At 35.5% G+C, this 23,155-nt stretch overlaps 1 protein-coding gene across 1 annotated transcript in view; it reads right to left on the reverse strand.

The window, feature by feature from the left end:
• LOC131842436 (cell adhesion molecule Dscam2-like) overlaps positions 1-23,155 on the reverse strand; it is a 253,192-nt gene that overhangs the window by 118,558 nt on the left and 111,479 nt on the right. The window contains exons 5-6 of the mRNA XM_059190968.1: positions 732-890; positions 120-269 (exon numbers count right to left, since the gene is read on the reverse strand). Of these exons, the coding sequence (XP_059046951.1) occupies positions 120-269; positions 732-890 (309 nt within the window). The remainder of the gene's footprint in view (positions 1-119; positions 270-731; positions 891-23,155) is intronic.

The raw sequence follows: 23,155 nt of genomic DNA on the forward strand, positions 1-23,155 counted from the left end.
CCCTACGAAGGCATGATACCTTATCATTACCTACTCCTCCTAATATAACTAGGACTTACACACTTACACAGCTATCCAGAACTTGAAAAACAGCTAAAGACAATGTTATTTATACTCACGGGAAGCGTCGATGCTGACTGGCGCGCTCTGCCGCCGCTCGCCAGTTAACGAGTCCAGAACCGAACACGAGTACTGTGCGTTTGAGTCCTCGATGCCTACTGACCGCACTATCAGTTTCCATCCATCACCAACGAGTAGCGTGGAGCCCGCTGTTAAAGAAAATAAATTCAAGTTCAAATTACAAATATCATGAGAATATAACTACCCCATGGAGTTCCATGGGGTAGTTATATTAGTATCAGCTAAACAATTGAAGTCAGAAGAAATATAAATATAATAAGTTTCATATTTCCCAGATTATATTTTGAAAATGCGCAAAATTCAAAACAGCACCATGTTAATTTGATCTGTTTATGTGTCAATTAACAACTGTAGTTTATTTGGTCTTGGCCAGATTGAAACTCTTGATCTTTGGTATTTATAAGTCACAGTAGAAAGCTATAACGATACTCTCCCATTACACCGTGACGCTCTTCCACTAAATCATAACGCTCTCCTATTAGACATGACGCTCTCTCGCTAGCCCAAGACGCTCTCCAACTAGACTACGATGCTCTCCCATTAGACCACTCTGTCAATTGTAAAGTTATTACATATCAATATCGACTTACATAGATGGTCTGCAGCGGGCAGTACAGCATCGTTTCTGTACCAGGCTGCGACGGATGCGTGCTCCCGCAGCGCTGCCGGCACCACGCACGTAAGTAGAGCTGGCCCGCCGGCCTCAGCTTGTGTGGACGTAACGCGGACTCGCCACTCTTGCCATACAACTGTGAACAAATGTTATTTTTATTAACTACTATCCAATAACTAAATCCAATTGAATATGAAATAAACATTTTTTTTTGATTGTTTGTATCGGTCTGGGTGTTTTCTATGTATAATATGTATTTATTTACGAAAAAAAAATATCCATGAGTTGTCTGAGTTTTCAATCTAGATGGCGCTGTGTGAATTGTCGTGAGATATATTAATTATTATCTCAACATTTATTTGAAAAAAATACGAGCTGAGTTTTCAATCTTGTCAGTTCTTCTCATATCGAAATCATTTCGAACTGGTGTTCACTCTATTCTCCCAAATTTGAACTTTAATGACTGTGTATTATTATAAACATGTTCCAGTATTATTTAAAAAAATACGAGCTGAGTTTCCTGTCAGTTCTTCTCATATCGAAATCATTCCGAACTGACGGTAGATTTGACATATCATAAAAGTCTGTAATAGACCTACATGAATAAAGATATTTTGAATTTGAATAACCCCAATTACTAGCAATGTATTACGTCAGGGTGACTTCCACGCGGTTTTCTCTGGAAACCATCGTGGTATATTGCCGTTTGCCAAGATGGGCTAACTGACTAATATTCAATTTATCATCCTCCACTGAGGCCTGTAGTGGGAAGAGCTCCACCGACAAGAGCGTAGCTATTAAATTATGAACGAATGAACTGACGGCTCGGCCATGTAAACCGTTAGCACAGGCGGGTGTATTATTCCATCATTATATAAAAAAAAAATGACTATCCAACCGCTTTAGTTTCACATTTGTGCGATGATTGTAGGTGTCTCTTTTTTATTAGAAACAAGGAAAAAAGAAAGAAAAACTTTTATTCATACTCTAGTCGCTCATTGTTCGAAATTCACCCAATCCATAATTCTTTTAAATTATAAGTTTGAATGTTAATGTAATAATTATAGAAAAAAGCTGAATCATCTTACAATAATATTATAGGCTACTCAGTAATATAGTAATTTATAAAATATATAATATTTTTTCAGTTTAGTCATTGTAATATTTATTTTTTTCGTGTTTATGAAATGAGTTTCAAAACATTGAGCGTCTAATAAACAATAATAAACATATTTTTGTTACATTAATAAACATGTTTAATTCTACATTTTTCGTTCTACAGAAAAAATATGACTAAAATATCATCATCATCATCATCATCATCGCAGCCGAAGACGTCCACTGCTGGACATAGGCCTCCCTCAAAGATCTCCACGACGATCGGTCCTGCGCTCCTCGCATCCAATGCCTTTCAGCGATCTTGACCAGATCGTCAATCCACCTTGCTGGAGGCCTTCCCACACTGCGTCTTCTGGTCCGCGGTCGCCACTGGTCATCTGTCCTATGAGCTATGTGCTCTGCCCATTGCCACTTCAGTTTTGCAATTCTTCGGGCTATGTCGGTCACTCTGGTTCTTCTGCGGATCTCCGCATTTCTGATTCGATCACGCAGATAAACTCCGAGCATAGCCCTCTTCATCGCCCTCTGAGCTTGTTCATGGGGCCCATAGTTAGCGACCACGTCTCTGTGCTGTAAGTCATCACTGGCAACACACATTGGTCGTAAACCTTCGTCTTGAGACACTGCGGTTATCTGGACGAAAAGATATATTGTAGCTTCCCGAACGCGATTGACGAGAAAGAGTTCTCGAAATTGGACCTACCTAGCTGAATTGTTTGAAATTAGTTTCTATATATACCGCTCAAGTATAATGAACACATTTTAGTTAATCAAATCAAAGAATCTATTGAACATATTTTGTTCTATAGAAAGAATATCACAAAATATAGGTACAGTATATAAAACAGTTTTTAGTTTTTATTAATCAAAATATAAATAGATTACCTATTACTGTTGGAAAGCAAACACATCACCGAAAAATCACTAAATTATGGAACGCTTTGAAACGCGTATATTTATTTTGGTATTATTTGATTAAGCTGAAGCAACGGGAATATTCCCGAAATCTATGAGGGAATAATTCTTGATTTACTCGTAATATATTCAGTCGAATTGGCGTCATTACTCGGCAGGACGTCGGTAAATTTGCATCTACCGAATGAAGAAATACTGGGGCGATCACTAGGGTTGCCAACTCAAAGTTTTCTTGTCTGTTCAAAATCTACCCTATACCATCGTAAGCACAGATTATTATATTAGAGTCCGTTAGTTTTCTGTTCCCGCGTCTTTCCTTCCCCTCCCTTATCTAGTACTGAACCGACTGTACGGCGGCCTTGACGCGCGCGCGCATTGTGTTGTGAATTGAAATAAATTAGAACTGTGTTAACCTACTGTGAAGCTGGAAAGCTAGCGAAGATACCTTCGAGACCCTGAAGCCCAAGAAATCCGCAGAACCATACAGGTAAATGACTGACGCTTTCCTAACATTTTGGTAGCAGAGTAGTTTCCCAAACATTGTCTCATAAACACATTTTATTCTTACATATTAAACTATTTCGCTGCGTTATGGCTTGGTTTCGGAACGGCTAGAGGTAGATATTTTGCGTGATATTATTAATCATTTTCACTGAAGAACTTTTCACGTTCACTGAAACTAGATAAATAAAGTAAAATTCCACACGGACGTAGTCGCGAATACAGCTCGTGTGTTATTGAGGACTAGCTGTTTCCGTGAATTCGTCCGCGTGTAACTTAACCTTATTTTCTAAAATAAATGTAACCTACGTTATTACATCAGCTACCTGCCAAAACAAATCCCATCCAGCCATTACAAAGATTAGCCGGAACAAACAGACAGACAAAAATTGTAACAAATGTTATTTTGGTATATGTACCGTATTTATATTCACATGCAAGTAGTAAAAAAGGGTTATTTCAATATTACAAACAGACACTCCAATTTTATTTATATGTATAGATATTTAGTAAAGTTCAACCCTGACGCTCACCCTAATTCTGCTCAGAACAACGAAACAGTTTTAATGCAGAAACGTTGGGTATTTCTTATTTCACCTCCAGATAATAGGGCAGCAATTGTTCCGGTGGCTTTATGTAGGTTTCTTGGTATTGTAACAGTTTTTATTGCTGCGGTTTTTATAATTACAGTCCGTAATTTCCTCGCTGATAATTATTTCTTTAGGCACCTTTTTTTTATGGAATTAATAACAAACATTTCCTTTTTTAATTGCGTAAGTTGTGCCTTTGAAGGTACAGCTGTAGGATTTTCTAATGTGTTTACATCATTATATTGATTCAATTAAATGTATTAAAATATTATTTTAATATTATTTAGAAATTTATCTTTTAGTTTGGTTAAATTAAGAATATATTAATTCTTAGTGAATTTGTCACGATATGCTAACTGACCTGATCTCATGTTCATCTTATCACCCTCCACTGGTGCCGCGCCAGCGTAAACCGTTAGCCCAAGCGGATGCACCATTCGATTATAATCCATAAAAAAATATACATAGAGAATATAATATAAATAGAAAACACCCAGACTGATACAAACAATCATACTTATGAATACAAATGTTTGTACCGTGCGAGGAATCGAACCCACGACCATCGAATAGTAAAGCGAATAGAATAGAAAATCATTTATTCAAATAAACTTAATTTAAACACTTTTGAACAGTCATAACAATTTGATTTTTATCTACCACTCGTTCGGAAAGCTGTCTCATCACAAGAAGAACGAGCAAGAAACTTGTGTGTTGCTCTTTTAAATAATCCTTGTAAGTTTACATTTACAAGTCGAAACGTGTGAATACAAACTACCAACAAGCACTAATTTTTTGGGTCAAATATAACTATTTACAACCATAATAATAGAAAAAGGATAATTATTATTTATTAACTAGCTGTACCCGCGATTTCGTCCGCGTGAAATTTATCTTTCTAAAATAAATGTAGACTAAATTACTCCTAGTACATCAGCTACCTGCCAATAAAAGTCCCGTCAAAATCGGTCCAGTCATTTCAGAGATTAGCCGGAACAATCAGACAGACAGACAGAAATTGTAAAAAATGTTTATTTGGTGTATTTACCGTATTTATATATCATATGCATGTAGTAAAAAACGGTTATTTCAATATTACAAACAGACACTCCAATTTTATTTATATGTATATAGGTACTATTTTATTAAGATTACGTAATAATGAAATATTTAATCAAGGAATTAGTTATTTTCTTCGACAATTTCATATGCTCTTTAGAAAATATTGTAGAATATCGGAAAGGAGTTTACGTCGTAAACGCAGAGTTAGGGCGATATCCCAAAATTGGTCCATATCTCCGCATCCATCCCTGCAGTAAGTGAACGCTGGGAGCTATGGTGTCTATATATCTTTTTGCGTAAACAGCCCTGCAGTATTGAGCCCCGAGGCGATCACTCCTCCCAGTCTCAATATGTTCATGATACAGCTATTTTATAATATACATTTTTATAGCATTTCGAAAGTGAGGTACACTTTCGAAATGCTATAAAAATGTGAGTGTAGATTCCTTTTGTACGAGACTTGGTTATGTTAATTATCGACGAATTTATAACTACCCACTTTTTCAATATTAATAATAAACATGAACTTTTATCTTTTTCAGAGATTCAAACGGAAAATTAAACTGAGCCTTATGCCTAATATATAAGATTCTCGTGTAACAGGTTTCTTTTTACATCTCCGGAAAGGCGCACTGACTTTGATGATTTTTTATATTCAATAGGTCTGAGAATAGGATTATAATTATTAAATATAATATAATTTTTGTACCCCTAAATGTTAAGGGTTAATCACCCAAAAATTTTTTTTTTCAATTTTTCGACAATTATTTTTATTTCTATTTAACTATGATTTAGCATTGAAAAATATACACAACTCTAAATTTTCACCCTTCTATCATTAACCCCTATTTTTTAATAACCATTTTAATATATAAGGTAAAACAACGTTTGCCGACTCAGTAGAATATATATATATAGTTGTTGCAGCTCTACTTGTAGCTACAACAACTGTCTTGTTGTAGAGCTACAAGCACATGATTTGTGCTTCTACCGCGTTGGCCATACGGCTTGGTATTGTTTTATGTATGACATTAGTGACTTTAGAATGTACCCGTCGAGTCACATTAGTGGCGACGAAAGCCTCTCAGTCCCGGGGGACTACTTTAGCGGGTGTGTCTAATGGAAGAATTTAGGGTTGCGTAGTGCGACAGTATGTGTAGTGATGTGCCGGATATCCATATCCGTATCCGCGGATATCCGAGGCAGAAGAAATATCCGTATCCGTATGTAGGTATTAGTGATGTGCCGGATATCCGTATCCGTGGATATCCGAGGCAGAAGTAAGATCCGTGTCTGTATCCGTTACTTTTCGGCGATCTTTCACGGATCTATTTTATTTGCCTTATTAATTTTAAATTTATAGATAAAATTCTTTAAGGCGAAGGATAATTGCCGAGTTTCTGACAGTCCACAATTATTTCAAATAGATCCGGTTTAGTAGCTAACAATTTAAAGCAATTGGGGTCGCTAGTGCGCCTTACTCTTTGCCTTAAATAGGTGATTAGAAAGCAATAAAAAACTATTAAATTCATTACAAATATTTTTTGATATCTTAATACCAATAATATATATATATATATTGATTTGTTTTGATATAGATATTGATTTGTTTTCCGAAATCAACGTGATAGCTTTTTAATAAGTAGATGTTCTTATAAATTATTCAAAAATATTTGTTTGTTAATTTCAGCATATGTTTTCATAGTGGATTGTTATTGTTTGATATATGATTTAATGAGTATTTATAACACAAACACGCCTCTCGTGTTAGTACTGTAATTTATTTTATATTCAAATCTACCGTCAGTTCTGATTTAATTATGTTTATAAATATGTTTGTAAATGATTTCGAGGTGCTAAATCAAGGCATTTTAATAGATTCATAATTCAAAATATCTTCATTCAGTCTCGTATTTTTTTTAATAAGCTCGTATTTTTTTTTAATAATACTGGAACATGTTTATAATAATACACAGTCATTAAACTTCAAATTTGGGAGAATAGAGTGAACACCAGCATATGCTATCGCAAAGAATAAAATATTTAATCAGTTAGATATATATTATATAAACTTATAAGATCACTTTTTATTAAGAAAATAAAACTAAGAGCTACATAATATTTTAAATTCTAATTCAATGATTTATTTAATCAAGTAAACTAGTACATATACAGTGTTAATGTTAGATTAAAATCACAATGACAATTAGACAAACTTAAAAAAATATAGATCAATATATGTAAGTCGAAACATGTCTCAACTCGAAATGGCGTGCACCGACACCGATTCTGTAAGAAAGTTAAGATCCGTATCCGTATCCGTATCTGCGGATCTTGACACCTAATATCCGTATCCGCGGATCTACATTTTTGACGATCAAGCACATTACTAGTGTAAGAAATAATTTATATGACTATATATTATCTTTATGAAATGATTAAATAGGAAACTATTCAAGCATTGTCAGTTAGATTAGAGATATTCGTGTTTATTTCATAACTTATCTAAATATATAAAACTGAAAGGTGACTGACATAGTGTTCTATCAAGGTACAGCCCAAACCACTGGACGGATCGGGCTGAAATTTGGCATGCAGGTAGATATTATGACGTAGGCATCCGCTAAGAAAGGATTTTGATTAATTCTACCTCCAAGGGGATAAAATAGGGGTTGAAAGTTTGTATGAAACTTTGTCAATTTTAAACCGGTCGGACTGAGACTTTGCATGCATAAAGCTATTATGATGTAGGCATCCCCTAAGAAAGGATTTGGATAAATTTCACCCCTAAGGGGATAAAATAACGCGAGCGAAGCCGCGAGCAAAACATTATATTACTAACTATTGGCTTGAGTTTAATATACTTAATGAGATCTTAATAAAAAATGCTTTCTAATTCAACGAGCCACAAGTTTATTGAACACAAATAACATTATATCCTGCTATTATTGTCAAGATAAAAGCTTTCCTTCCATTCAGATATATAAGTAATACAATATGTCGAACTATTTTTAAAGCTTTCAACAAAATTAAACAGCTTTCTCTTAAAAGCTCCAACCCACTGCTGACCACGTGAAAGGAAGTGCTTTGCAAATTTAATTACTCTGTTTTTCATATTGAGGCCACGTTTATATATTTTTATGAAAGCTTTTACCAGTGGCTTTGGATATTATTGTGAACTGTATTTGATATAAAAATGAATTAGTGCATAATATTATATATTATTATTTCAAAGATGCATCAAACTTTTTTTGTAATTCGTTCATTCATTCATTCATTGTCTTTATTATTATTTCAAAGATGCATCAAACTTTTTTTTTTAATTAATTAATTAATTCATTCATTGTCTTGCCTTTATCCCATTATTTGTGGTCGGCGCAGTATGTCATTCTCTTCCACTGCTCTCTATCGGTCGTCATATCTGATACTCTTATTTTATTCACATCATCTTTCACACAATCCATCCATCTTTTCTTAGGGCGTCCCCTCCCTTTACATCCATCCACATTCATATTATACACTTTCCATAAGTCATGGTGGTAAGACATAACATGCCCATACCAGCTCAGCCTGTTACATCGCAACTTTTCTATAACTATTTTTAAAATCATTAGTATCCTGACGACTTAGGCATAATGCCGGTTAGTCAGGGAGAGAAACACCTCAATGCCTACAATATTCACAATTACCTATCTCTTATTTGTTTTTATAATAATATAAACACTCCAACTTTTTCGCTCCAAAACTCCCGCTGCCTACGTTCAATCATCCGTCATCCACTTGTCAATGTCACACAGATTACTTTTTTTTTTGGTTCGTATATTCCCTTTTTAGAGAAAGGCAAAAGGACTCAGCCCATACAGCCATTGTCTTCAGTAATATTTTTTTATTTTATTTTTTTCTAATAATTGTCTTCAGAAGTTACAAATCTTGAAAAGTTGATATAACGTACTCGAAAATGGGTTTGTAAGTTTCTGGGTTCTTCAATAGATTCTGTAGCTCTGGCCTCTGACGTTCCGTTTCAGGTTACATGATTATTGACTTTACCATTTTTAATAATGGTGCGTCACACGATAGTTAACACTATATTCTTTATAAAATATAATGAAGTTAATATAAAATTTAAGAACTTATAATGATACTAGCTGTGGCCGTGGTTTCGCTCGCTTAAATTTTATATCCTATATGTTATTGTTATATTATGTATTCCAAAGTACATATTATACTTCAAAATCCGTTGCGTAGTTTTTCAGATTTAAGCAAACAGACGGCGTAATGATATTAATTGTATTTTAGCTATATATATTATGTAATATATATCATCGTCATCTGCTTCTTATTTATATATGTCTCTACATAAATAAAAAAAGTAAATGAATTTATGTGACATACGTAAGGAACCAGAGTGACCGACATAGCCCGAAGAATTGCGACTTTGAAGTGGCAATGGGCAGGGCACATAGCTCGTAGGACAGATGGCCGTTGGGGCAGTAAAGTCCTCGAGTAGCGACCACGGACCGGAAGACGCAGAGTGGGAAGGCCTCCAGCAAGGTGGACCGACGATCTGGTCAAGATCGCTGGAAGGCATTGGATGCGAGCAGCGCAGGACCGATCGTCGTGGAGATCTTTGGGGGAGGGCTATGTCCAGCAGTGGACGTCTTCCGGGCTGCGATGATGATGATGATGATGACGTAAGGAATAATAAAAAAATATTATCAAATACAATTGAAGCATTAATGTGTGGTATCGAAAAGGTAAAGCTCAGCGTATACCGTGACGAAGAACCAAGACGCTGGTATTCTATGTCATCTGCTTCTTCCTTATCCCATTTATTTGTGGTCGGCGTAATATGTTTTTCTCTTCCATTCATCCCTGTTCGCAGTCATCCCGTTATTTACTTCCTTTCTTACCATATTATCTTTCATACAGTCTATCCATCTCTTTTTCGGTCTTCCTCTACCCTTATAACCATCCACATTCATATGTAACACCATCCTTAAGATATGATCTTCATTCCTACGCATTACAGGCCCATACCACGATAGACGATTACTCTTTAACCTCTCCGAAATCTCTATGTACACATATACATATATATGTATGCATTCTAATTTATTTTGATGACCTCGGTGATCTACGGTTAAGCACGCCGTTTACCATTACATGTTACTATGTTTTATTCCGATGCATATAATTATAAAGTTTCATCAAAATCCTTATCACAGATAAAATTAAAATTAAAACAATATATAAATAATATATATAAAAAAAAAGTCGGTATATACATATATATAAATATAATATAATAAAATAGAATAAATAATTTAAAAAGATAAATATGTATACATATGTATATATATATAAACTTCTGTAAACATTACGCATGTCGTAGCAACCAATAATTAAGTCAACAACAGTCACATACCAGAACTCTGCAAGTTATAATACTTGTAACCTCATGGTGTATGTCTTGTTGGTCGCTCAAATAAATAAATAAATAAATAAATGAATGAATGAATGAATGAATGAATGAATGAATGAATAAATAAATAAATAAATAAACTAACCAAGTAAAAGGTTTCAAAAAAAGTATCAAATATTATGTATTTTTTTCTTTCTTCTTTCCTTTCAAAACATATTAATATTACAATACACTAGAGTTGCCAACCGTCCTGTTTTCCCAGGACTTGTTCTAGTTTTTGGACAGGACATTCCTGGGGTGTCCTGGACAGTTTTTAAGCAGCGTCCTGGGTTTTTAAAACGCCCTGATAAGATCATGTATTTTCAATATTGGCGCGCCATTTTTGCAACGCCTGCTCGAATCGTAGTTTTTTTTAAATACCTTTAAGTAGAGACTGGTTATTACCATTTGAACTTGAATTTTATTAATTTAGCCTATTGACATTATTTCTTTACTAATATTATAACTGTGAAAGTAACTCTGTCTGTCTGTCTGTCTCGCTTTCACGCCAAAACTATTGAACCGATTTAAATGAAATTTGATACACAGATAGTATAGGCGACTAAAGGGTTGTAAGGGGTTGAATGGGGAGATAAAGGGTTCTATGGGAGTATCGTCATTTTTGAAACTAGAATCTTGAAACTTATCTTAGGCTGTTCATTAAATATAAATAAATATGACCAAGTTTGTAAAATTGTTACACTTATGGGGGTAAAAATAGGGGAAGTTTGTGTAGAAAATAATCATTTTTGGAGTTATAACGAGGAATTTTTTTTTTTACCTTTTTTGGTTTAGTATATTAAATATTTTTTCTAGATTTGATCAAGGTCGCTATAACAGGCGGACGAAGTCGCGGGAATAGCTAGTAATAATATAATTATAACAAGTATATTACTGCGTCTTGGGTTTAAGCTAAATTGTCCTGGTATTTCCAACTTCAAATCCTAGTTTTTTAAATTTGGTGTTTGCAACCCTACAATACACAAATACATTTACTTTTTTTGTAGTCGGTTAAAGACGGGCATAGTTTATTATCTAACATTATTAATATCATAATTTCAGACTAATATTAAATTTAGTTCAACAAGTTTCCTTTAGTTAGAGTCTGAAGGCAATCTCAGAACTTCCATTTTAACGGCTTTCTGTTTGACTAAATAGAAAATTATTAAGATGAAAGTTAATGTATACAACAATAATCGCGTTATTTATATTATTAACCGGGTCTTAACACGAATAATTTTATGGCAAATAAAGGTATTTACCTCTCTCGACATAATTCAATTGAGTTTCTTGCCAGTTCTTCTCAATTGGATCTATATACCGAACTGGACGGTAGGGAAAAAAATTATAATGTAAAAACTTGACGTTCATAAGCGGCTAAAATGTCCTACATGAATAACTGATTTTTGAATTTGAATTTGAATTTGACATCATTTCTCGAATTTACCCACAGTACGATAAGAGGTTGGTAGCACAAGCTCAAAACTACGAGGTTTTTGGTTCCAAAAATTTATAACAATTTAGATGTGTTACAACGAAATTCTAATTAAAGTAGACCAGTACTGAAATCAAACTTAAAAAGAGCATTTTTAGATAAACTTTAAAAACAAAAATTGTAATTGTATGTAATTATCTGTAAAAACGTGTATTTATGTGGTTAGAAGTTTATGGGAAGAATAGTATTTAAAAAAAACAGCGATATCTTGCCAACAAACTGTTCTACAGTTTGGCGAGTTAATGTATAAAATCAAACTGTACAATTATCTTTATAAAATAAATTAAAAAAAAATATATATATATATATATATAAGGCTTGGTTGAGTGTCGCTAATGAGCTAGCCCAAAGGTTACTCATTAACAACCCCACAAAATGCCTGAAAAGGACACAAATACTGGAGTTGGATAAAGTATACTCCGGGTTTTGAAATCTAATCAAAGTGCCCGAGGCATCTTTTAAATAACAAGTCGTGCACTCACTGGACTGCAGACTTGCGTAGTCATTTACCAACCAATCCGATTGTAGTACACTTACTGATTGCGGATATATAAGGAACAGAAAAAAAACCTCTCTCGTCGTTTCGGCTAGGTTGCACTAGCCGTGGTCACGAGCTGACTGGAGTAACAGCGATGTCATCTACCTTCACTAGGTTGTTCAACGAAAGTTATATTGATCAAACAAAACGATCAATAGCTGAAAGGTTCAAATAGCACATTGCAGCTGTTAACAATTCACAACCACACAAATCAGCCAGTCCCTAGAAATAGCACCCGTTCACGAGTATGACGTATTAGTGTTAACACCCTGTTAATAATATAAATAATGTATATTAAACATGAAAGTTTAAAAATAAGAATACTCCCGTTGAGTCTTATGAGGTTCATAAGATATTCTCTCAGTGACGTCATTACATCCAGTATAAGTGAGCAGTTTTGGCATGATGCCACGAGGTCGATTTTCCCTTTATTATGCTCGTACACAGCGTGATTGGGCGTAAATAATGGGATAATGAATTCATGGGATCATCTGTACGGTGGTAAATTATGGGAGAGCTGAGATAAAACTCTTACTTATGGGAAATCAATGAAAGAATATATATTCTTATTAGGGTTCAGCACAGAACTTTACATCCGATGATCATAGACTCGATTCCTGGCATGATACAAATATTTGTATTCATAAGTATGATTGTTTAATAATAATAATCTCAGGACTATTCACACAGCGCCATCTAGACCCAAGTTAAGCTAGCTAAAGCTTGTGTGATGGATACTAGATAATAAATACAAATACATAGATTTTTTTTCGTAAATACATACATATTATACATAGTAAACACCAAGACAGACAAACGATCATGCTCATGAATACGTTTGTGCTGTAAGGAATCAAACCCGCAAACATCGGAAGTAAGGCCGTGTGCTAAACCATTAAACCACCGTTGTTTGTATCAGGTGTTTCTGGTGAAAATTGTGGAAATGAGTTACTCGTACTTATGAAGAATTTATCTTATTGAATTACTCATTAACACTACAAGAATACAAACGTAAGGACATTTTCTTATAACAAAACCTATAAGAGAGAACTGGGTATTTTTAAATATTTACATGTAGTCGAGAGATTTACCAGCGATATCTCTCAACAATCTGAAAGATCATGTCCTATCTAGAAGTTTCTTTATAATAATAATAATCTCGGGACAATTCACACAGCGCCATCTAGACCCAAGTTAAGCTAGCTAAAGCTTGTGTTATGGGTACTAGATAACTAATACAAATACATAGATAATTTTTTTTTGTTCGTAAATACATACATAATATACATAGAAAACACCCAGACCGACACAAACAATCATACTCATGAATACAAATGTTTGTGCCGTGCGAGGAATCGAACCCGCGACCATCGGACGTAAAGCAGTGTGCTAGACCGCTAGACCACCGAGGTCGTCAAATTTTTTTTTCGGACTATTCTAATGCTGTTGGCCGCAGCTGGCCTGGCCTTGGCGGAAGGACATATGGAGCGGCTGAAGGCCAACTACAGCAGAGCAGATCAGTCCCTGCAAGCTTAAACCTACATCCGGGTCACAAGTCCCAGGAGCTGCTTGAAGTTTCCCTCTCTGCCACACGATGGACCCAGCATCCGCACGGATCACGGACGCATCTCATAAGAGCGAACGTATCGCGTAATTTGGTTTGATATCACTATTTACTTCTCCCGAGATTCAATTAGTAACTTAAATTAATAATTGTGTATACCAGATTTGAACTCAAGACCTTTAGTTCCATATCGGCATATAAAACGGTCTCTCAACGAAAATAAAATCTATACAGACAAATAAAATTGGAGTGTCTGTTTGTAATATTGAAATTACCGTTTTTTACTACATGCATATGAATATAAATACGGTACATACACCAAAATAACATTTTTTTACAATTTTTGTCTGTCTGTCTGTTTGTTCCGGTTAATCTCTAAAATGGCTAGACCGATTTTGAATGGACATTTTTGCAAGATAGCTAATGTAATAAGTAGTAACTTAGGCTACTTTTATTTTAGAAAAATAAAATTCCACGCGGATGTAGTCGCGTGTACCGCTAGTAGCAAATAAAGGCCACGTGTCTGTCAAAAATAGACTTCCATTTTTACTCATTCATAATTCTTTCTGTTTCCTTGAAGATTATCCAGCCGGTTACTTATCTTGATTAACCAAAAGAACCGGCCGAGCATAATTCAGGCCGGGCCGGACTGAGCGAGTATTGCATCTCGGTAGCTTAAACGGAATGCCTAATGTGCTTGTCCCAGCTGAATTATTGGCGGAACGGACTAATGGACTCGGTCTCTCGCGATACCACTTGATTTATACACACCACAAATGTTTTTGGTGCGTTTCTTTATATATCTTTGTATGTCTTCTAGTGAATATTACATATACTTAATTTCATATATTTTTTGTTTTAAATAGGTAAATTAATATGATACTTAGAATAGAATAGAATTTTAGACTCGTCTTGGAACAATAATAATGACAAAAATAGAAACTGCAATTTTTGATAAGTTTAATATAATAATAATAATTTTAGCCAATTTATACAGCGCCATCTAGTCTAAACCGAAGCAGGGTTATGTTATGGGTACTAGACAACTGATATAAATACATAGACTATACAGTTTTAGTACATACATACAATATACATAGGAAGGGGGAAAGAGCATTATTAATAAAGTAATATGGACTGATGATCTTATTGCTAGCAATGTACCATGTCAGATTGACCTCCACGCGGTTCCCCCTGGAAACCATCGTGATAAATTCTTGGTGAATTTGTCACGATGGGCTAACTGACCTGACCTCATGTTCACCTTATCATCCTCCACTGGTGACCCGCCAGCGTAAACCGTTAGCGCAGGCAAGAGTTACCATTCCATTATCATCCATAAAAAAATATACATAGGAAATATCCAGATCTAGGCTTATATTATGGGTATTAGACAACTGATATAAATATATAGATACATTTTTTTACATACATACAAAACACCCAGACCGATACATACAATCATACTCATGAATACAAATGTTTGTACCGTGCGAGGAAGCAAACTCGCGACCATCGGCAGTAAAACTATGTGCTACATAGGTAATATAGGTTATCTTAATATAAAAACATCTCTGGACCATTGACACAGCGCCATCTAGTCCAAAGCTAAGCAGAGCTTATGTTATGGGTACTAGGCAACTGATATAAATATATAGTTACATTTTTTACATACATACAAAACATCTAGACCGATACAAACAATCATACTCATGAATACAAATGTTTGTATTGTACGAGGAAGCGAATTCATAACGATTGGAAGTAAAACTTTATGCTCTACCGATAGATCACCGAGGCCGTTACAAAACTTCATCACGGAAGGAACGATTCCGGAGAAATCCGCGTCAACCAACTAGTCCTAGCGTTATATTCACTGAAATGTCGAAATTCGGAACCGAACTCGGAACCGTTGATGTCCCATAAATGATATTTATTAGCACACAAACGGAATACGTGAAATATTAACTGCTTTCGCGCAGGCCCCTCTTCCACACTGGGCACGTGCTCAGGGCCCCGCGATGCAATGGGGCCCCCTAGTCTAGTTTAGTCCCTACTCCATTACCAAACGATAACCGATAGCTATTGGAGGGAGGGTAACCGATAGCTACTGGAGATGTTAGTAATGTGGACTAAAGATCTCATTGCTAGCAATGTACCATGTCAGGTCGACCTCCACGCGGTTCCCCCTGGAAACCATCGTGATAAATTCCCAGTGAATTTGTCACGATGGGCTAACTGATCTGACTTCATGTTCATCTCATCATCCTCCACTGGTGCCCCGCCAGCGTAAACCGTTAGCGCAGGTGGACGCTCCATTCCATTATCATCCATAAAAAAAAACCGATAGCTACTCTACTGTCGCCTGAAAATCAGTCTTAACAAATGCTTACCGACTATGGTCAATTTGTTCGTTATTGTAATCTTATATATAAAATTCTCGTGTCACAGTTTTCGTTCCCATACTCCTCCGAAACGGCTTGACCGATTCTCATGAAATTTTGTGAGCGTATTGAGTAGGTCTGAGAATCGGCCAACATCTATTTTTCATCCCCCTAAATGTTACTACCTCTAACATTTAGGGGGATGAAAAATAGATGTTAGAGGTAGTTCACCCCTAAATTTTTTTTTATGTTAAGGCAAAACAACGGCAAACAGTTTTTTATAAATGTCTAGCAAGTAGGTACTTGAACCCATCATCACATAACGACTCTTTAAAAATATTTTTGCCTGGTTTGTTTTGAAGGTACGGCATCTCTATATACATCTCTAATGAGTTATGTTTAAAAATGAATTTGGTCTATTCTAACAAGATAGTGCTTTATTACAATGGTCAGAGGGGCCCCATTGTATTAATGCGCCCAGGGCCTGTAATAGATGAAAGACGGCCCTGCTTTCGCGTCAGTTGGGAGGATGTTATGTGAATTTTGATACGGAATTTTCTGAATTATAAATGTCCTATTGATTTATAATATGGGTATTCTAGTGAGGTATTCTAGATTCGCTCGGGTGCTCATAAATTTTTGAGTTTTATATATTATCTCGTTGGTCTAGTACACCGCTGTGATTCTGACGGTCGCGGGTTCGAATCATCATACGGTACAACTTTTGAGTTCATGACTGTTTGTATCGGTTTAAGTGTTTTAATAATAATAATCTCACGGACTCAAGGACAATTCACACAGCGCTATCTAGACCCAAATTAAGCTAGTGAAAGCTTGTGTTATGGGTACTAGCTACTCCCCCCGGCTTCGCACGGGTGTACATGTATTATACATATAAATCTTCCTCTTGAATCACTCTATCTACTAAAAAAACCGCTTCAAAATCCGTTGCGTAGTTTTAAAGATTTAAGCATGGACGGACAGACAGCGACAGCGTTGTTTTATAATATGTAATGACTAGATAACTGATACAAATACATAGACATACTTAAATACATACATATTATACGTAGAAAACACTCAGACTGATCCAAACAATCATATCCATGAATACAAATGTTTCGTGCGAAATCGAACTTGCAACCATCGGAAGTAAGGCGTACTAAAATGCTAAATCACCAAGGTCGTCGATTATGTATATATGTACAAAAAAATGCCTCTATGTATTTACATCAGTTGCCTAGTACCCATAATACCAGCTCTGAAGAATAAAAAAAATGGTTGACGAACAAGAGTGGCTATATTTTTTTTTAAAATAAACTATAGGCAAAAACGCGGGGCATAACTAGTCAATGCTTAACGATTATCCGACACCGTCCGTTCATTGTAGAAAATAGCATTATATAAAGTAGTTTTCGATGAGGAAAAACCCGGTTTGTTATCACGTTTAACGAGAATTTAATTTCTCTTTTACAATACCAAATCCGATAACTGGTTTCCTGCCAAGAAAAAAACATTTTCCTGTACTAGTTTGATAGTAGTTTAGTAGAAAACTACCCGTATTTATACTATAGTTACCAAATAATAAAGTTACGGAGATTAAACTTTGTTTATTTATATGTAAGTTTGATAGTAGTTTTTTAGAAAACTACACATATTGATACTATAGTTACCAAACAATAATTTCAAGAATTCAAAATCCGTTGCGTAGTTTTAAAGATTTAAGCATACATAGGGACGGACAGAGAGCGACAGCGACTTTGTTTTATACTATGTATGTAGTTAAAATTTACCTGCAAGTACTTCACAAACAAACTTGAACTCTAAATCAACAGTGCACGACTTAATTTTTCTTAAAAATATACCTCAGATACGTTTCTACATATTATTTTCACCAACATTCGATGTCTTGCAGTTTTCAGACGAGGGTATGACGTAGCCAGAATTATAAATGTTGTGGACACTGCGTCGTTTATTATTAGAGATCGCTGGGTTTGTTTGTTTGTGTTCGCGATGAAAGCGCTGATAGACAGCATCGCGTCACGTCGTCTCGATTTTTTTGGATTTTCCTACCCTATTTTTATAATAGACTGGATATATTTACAATTACATATCATCGTAAGAATATCCAGCCGTTTCACTAGTCTAGTCTAAAATAAAGCACAAGTACGAGCCACCCTATCTACTGTCTACTCTAAATGTATAGTGGAGAAAAGGTAGAAATAAAACCTTTTTTTTTTTACGTGTGGAAAATCTTCAAAAGACCGTCACCCCGCCGGAGGGAGGGCGGGGTAGTGAGTGAGACTTGTACTCACTAAAAACCACACGGTGTACCTACGAGTGCCTATGCCGGAGCCAGGGGATTCGCAAGTGCATTTCTACCCCAGCTCCGACGGCGATAGCCCGCCCTGTAGATGTTGTAGGGCAGGCCCCATCTCGTTATGTGGTTAGGGCGACCTATTTCGCCCTACTCCATTGTGGAGGCGTGTGGGTATACGCGCACACCTCCGGGGCCTTTGGATTGGGAGAAATAAAATCTAACCTAACCAACCCTAAATATGAGTTTTACTTATTTTATTTTTTGTTACCAGCGACCTCATCCGCGTGGAAATTAACTTTATTTTTCTAAAATAAAAGAAGTCTTTCTATCAGCTACCTGCCAAAAAATGTCCCGTCATAATCGGTCCAGCTATTTCAGAGATTAGCGGGAATAAACAGACCGACAGACTGACAGACAAAAATTGTAAAAAATGTTACTTTGGTGTATGTATGTACCGTATTTGCTGTAAATAATTAGCTGAAGTTTATAATTAAATATCATTAATTTATAGTTGTTTCATGCAATGTGAATAATGTGGTGCTTGCGATTTTCATTAAATATTCAAATAATATTATTAACTGAATATATGTCATGTACCTGACTATCTAATTATAGTTTGATTGATAAATGTAATTGGTTGGGTAATTGGGATGGTTTGGTATTAAAGATAGATAAAGCCGTATCACGTTTCAACGGTCGTAGGTTCAATGCTCGCACTACTTTAGTTTTAGTTTTGTTAGTATGACGCTGTATGATTTCTTCTGGATTATTAGTATTATTATATATTGACAAATATCCTTAGAATTATGTAAACTATAATTGTATAATTTATGTATATTTATGTATATATATATATATATATTATACATAGTATTTTTATTTATTTATGTATATAAAAAAAATTACTACTACTCCGACGACTATTCTAATGCTGTTGGCCGCAGCTGGCCTTTACAGGGGCGAGTGCAGATGGCACTCCAAACCCGCGGAAGGACTTATGGAGCGGCTGAAGGCCAACTCCCGCCTGACGGATTCGACTTTAGTCTGAGGGCACCACTAGGAGTTCGAACCTCTAAGGCCGTCGTAATTTCGATCCCCGTTTGAATTGGATGGGGGATCGATCGGAGAGGACGCAAAAAGGTGCCGCAGACGTCCACCAAATGAATATCCTCATCATCATTTAAACAAATGTCATGTTTTGTAACAGAAAGAAAGTATTTTAACAAAACTAAGTTGAAGTCAAGTAAATTGATTTATAATGACCATCTTCCACCGTCGCCCGAGCTGTGGCCAGTCGACTGAATAATAGAGCAATTTCGTAGTAAATGTCACCGCAATAACTATGTCAAATGCGGTTTATTCCAACAAAATATCCCAGTTGTTTGGTAGATATTATGGACATAAGATACACTTTTAAAGAGACCTGTCCCGGCTGATTGGTATATTAATAAACACCCTTACAATTAGAACTGAAGACTTACAATTTTGAATACATCAAATCAATTAGAAAAAGTCAATGGATCTTACGGTTTATTTATTTTATACTAGCTGTGCCCGCGATTTCACTCGCGTTTAATTTCAATATAAAATATATGCCTATATGTGAAGTATGTGGTACAATAGAGGATGTTTATCATTTGCTGATGGAGTGTATCAGGAATGAGAGTCTACGACATGGAATAACGTCAGATCATGAAATAAATATATTAGATGTTGGTGCCATACAAACTGTTTTAGCCGATCCTTCGGACGGTGCGGCTAAGGCAATTTGTTCACTGGTGAGGTAATGGAGTGATTGGTTTTAGGGTACAATGGAACTGACATGTACTTAGATGGTACAAAAGTCCCTAAATTTAAAAAAAAAAATGCCTATATGTTATTCTGATGCATAAGCTATATAAGCGTTAAAGAGTAACAAACATACATACTCATAAACTTTCGCGTTTATAATATTACTACCTTTGCACTAATATTATTTCGGTACATACAACAAAATAACATTTTTTACAATTTTTGTCTGTCTGTCTGTCTGTTCCGGCTAATCGCCGAAATGGCTGGACGGATTTTGTCGGGATTTTTCTGGCAGGTAGCTGGTGTAATAAGGAGTAACTTAGGCTACTTTTACTTTAGAAAAATAAACTAAACTTCCACGCGGACGTAGTCGCGGGAACAGGTAGTTAAAACTATAATTGCATGAAGTCAAAATTCGTATGTCAAATAATCTCTTATACTGTAAAAGTTATTTACAATCAGCCACTCATATAACCTTGCCCTAAAATGCCACATACATTTAATTATATTACATTTAATCGAATTAGGTGTTATATTGCGGAAGTTCATTTCATTACTCGATGGATTTTTATTATGAGTGTATTATTTATATTTATATGATCAGTCAACACTAGGCTTCCGAGCTGTACCCGAACTTTAATTAACGCCTGTTGCTGCCTTGTTCAGAGGCGAAACACGTGTCGCGATATGGGTGTAGACTCAATAACGGTCGGAATTCGATCGCCACTGGAGAAGGTCGTAGCGCTGGTCAGGTTTCTACACCGAAACATGTCGCGATATGGGTGTAGACTCAATAACGGTCGGAATTCGATCGCCACTGGAGAAGGTCGTAGCGCTGGTCAGGTTTCTACACCGAAACATGTCGCGATATGGGTGTAGACTCAATAACGGTCGGAATTCGATCGCCACTGGAGAAGGTCGTAGCGCTGGTCAGGTTTCTACACCGAAACATGTCGCGATATGGCTGTAGACTCAATAACGGTCGGAATTTGATCGCCACTGGAGAAGGTCGTAGCGCTGGTCAGGTTTCTACACCGAATATTCGTAGTCTCACACATGTTAATTGTAGCGGAATTAAACAAAATAATATCAATCCCTCGAGTAGTTATATTACATTGTTTGATAGTACCGTAACTGATAAGAACTGATTCATTGTTAATTGTAACGAATGCATCGATACTACCTTCATTTACTATTCTGATAGAATACGAATTTCTCTTATTAATTAATGACGATACAGACTGGACTCGAATTTAAATGCCAAAATTAACTACAGACTAGTTAAAAATCTCATTGTATCCAGTATTAATAGATAATGTATCTCATTTGTAATCATTACATAGTATAAAACAAAGTCGCTGTCGTTGTCTGTCCCCTATGTATGCTTAAATCTTTGAAACTATGCAATGAATTTTGAAGCGGTTTTTTTTAATAGATAGAGTGATTCTAGAGGAAGGTTTATATATATAATACACCAGCTTTTGCCCGCGGCTTAGCTCGCTTTAATGGTGGTTGGAATTTATCAAAATCGTTTCTTAGGAGATGCCTACGTCAGTGTAGCTTTATGCATGCAAAGTCCCAGCCCGATCGGTTTAAAATTGTCAAAGTTTCATCCCCTATTTTATCCCCTTGGGGGTAGATTTAATCAAAATCCTTTCTTAGCGGATGCCTACGTCATAACATCTACCTGTATGCCAAATTTCAGCCCGATCCGCCCAGTGGTTTGGGCTGTGCGTTGATAGATCGCTGTTTGAGTTATATATATATATATATATAGATGTACACCCGTGCGGAGCCGGGACGAGTAGCTAGTAACGTATATAACATACTCTGAAATACATTATTAATTTTCGAAATTAGAACCTGCTTTGTAAACCTGTCAAGTGCTTGTTCAGAACTCGACCCGTCTGTCTAGAATGTCTATTTACTTATATAAGTTCAAACCATACAAATTCATATCGTATTACAAGCGCTTAAGTTCTAAAATTAAATAAGTTTCAGATAGTTTATATACTTAGGGAGTTATTAGTCGAGTTATTAGAGGAGCTTATTTATTTTTAGTTCATCTTTTGATATGTCTTAAGGGCGAAAAGTCTTTTAGTAGAAATAATATACGATGGATTATCTTATAATGGGGGTAAAGTAAAAATATATTTTATTTATGTATTACAAAGAATAAATAATAATAATAAAAACTCTTTATTGTACATAAAAATATACAATCCTGATCATCTAGATGAATGGGGGTCCTCCACAGTGCGGTTTTCTAGAAAGTTTTTGCCACGCACAAGCACATTGTGGAATCACCTTCCTTGCTGGAATTGTGGTATTTCCGAACCGATACGATATTGAAACCTTCAAGAAAAGAGCTTATATATTTTTTAAAAATAAAAATTTGTTGTTTTTAATAAATGTCATTGTAATACCTCCAAGAACTCTCTGTTCATGGAGGTATTACATCGTCGAAGAAGCCTCTGTTCATTGTAATACCTCCAAAAACATGTGTACAAAATTTCATGATTATCGGTTCAGTAGTTTTTGCGTGAGAGCGTAACAAACATCCTTACTTTCACATTTATAATATTATCTGTAACATTATGTTATCTGTAATATTAGTAATAATTACGAATATGATGTCGCTGGAGCAGTTAGTCTTAAATA

Source organism: Achroia grisella, unplaced genomic scaffold, assembly GCF_030625045.1.
Source record: "Achroia grisella isolate CSIRO2021 unplaced genomic scaffold, CSIRO_AGI_Agris_v1 utg2183, whole genome shotgun sequence".
NCBI classification, from domain to species: domain Eukaryota; kingdom Metazoa; phylum Arthropoda; class Insecta; order Lepidoptera; family Pyralidae; genus Achroia; species Achroia grisella.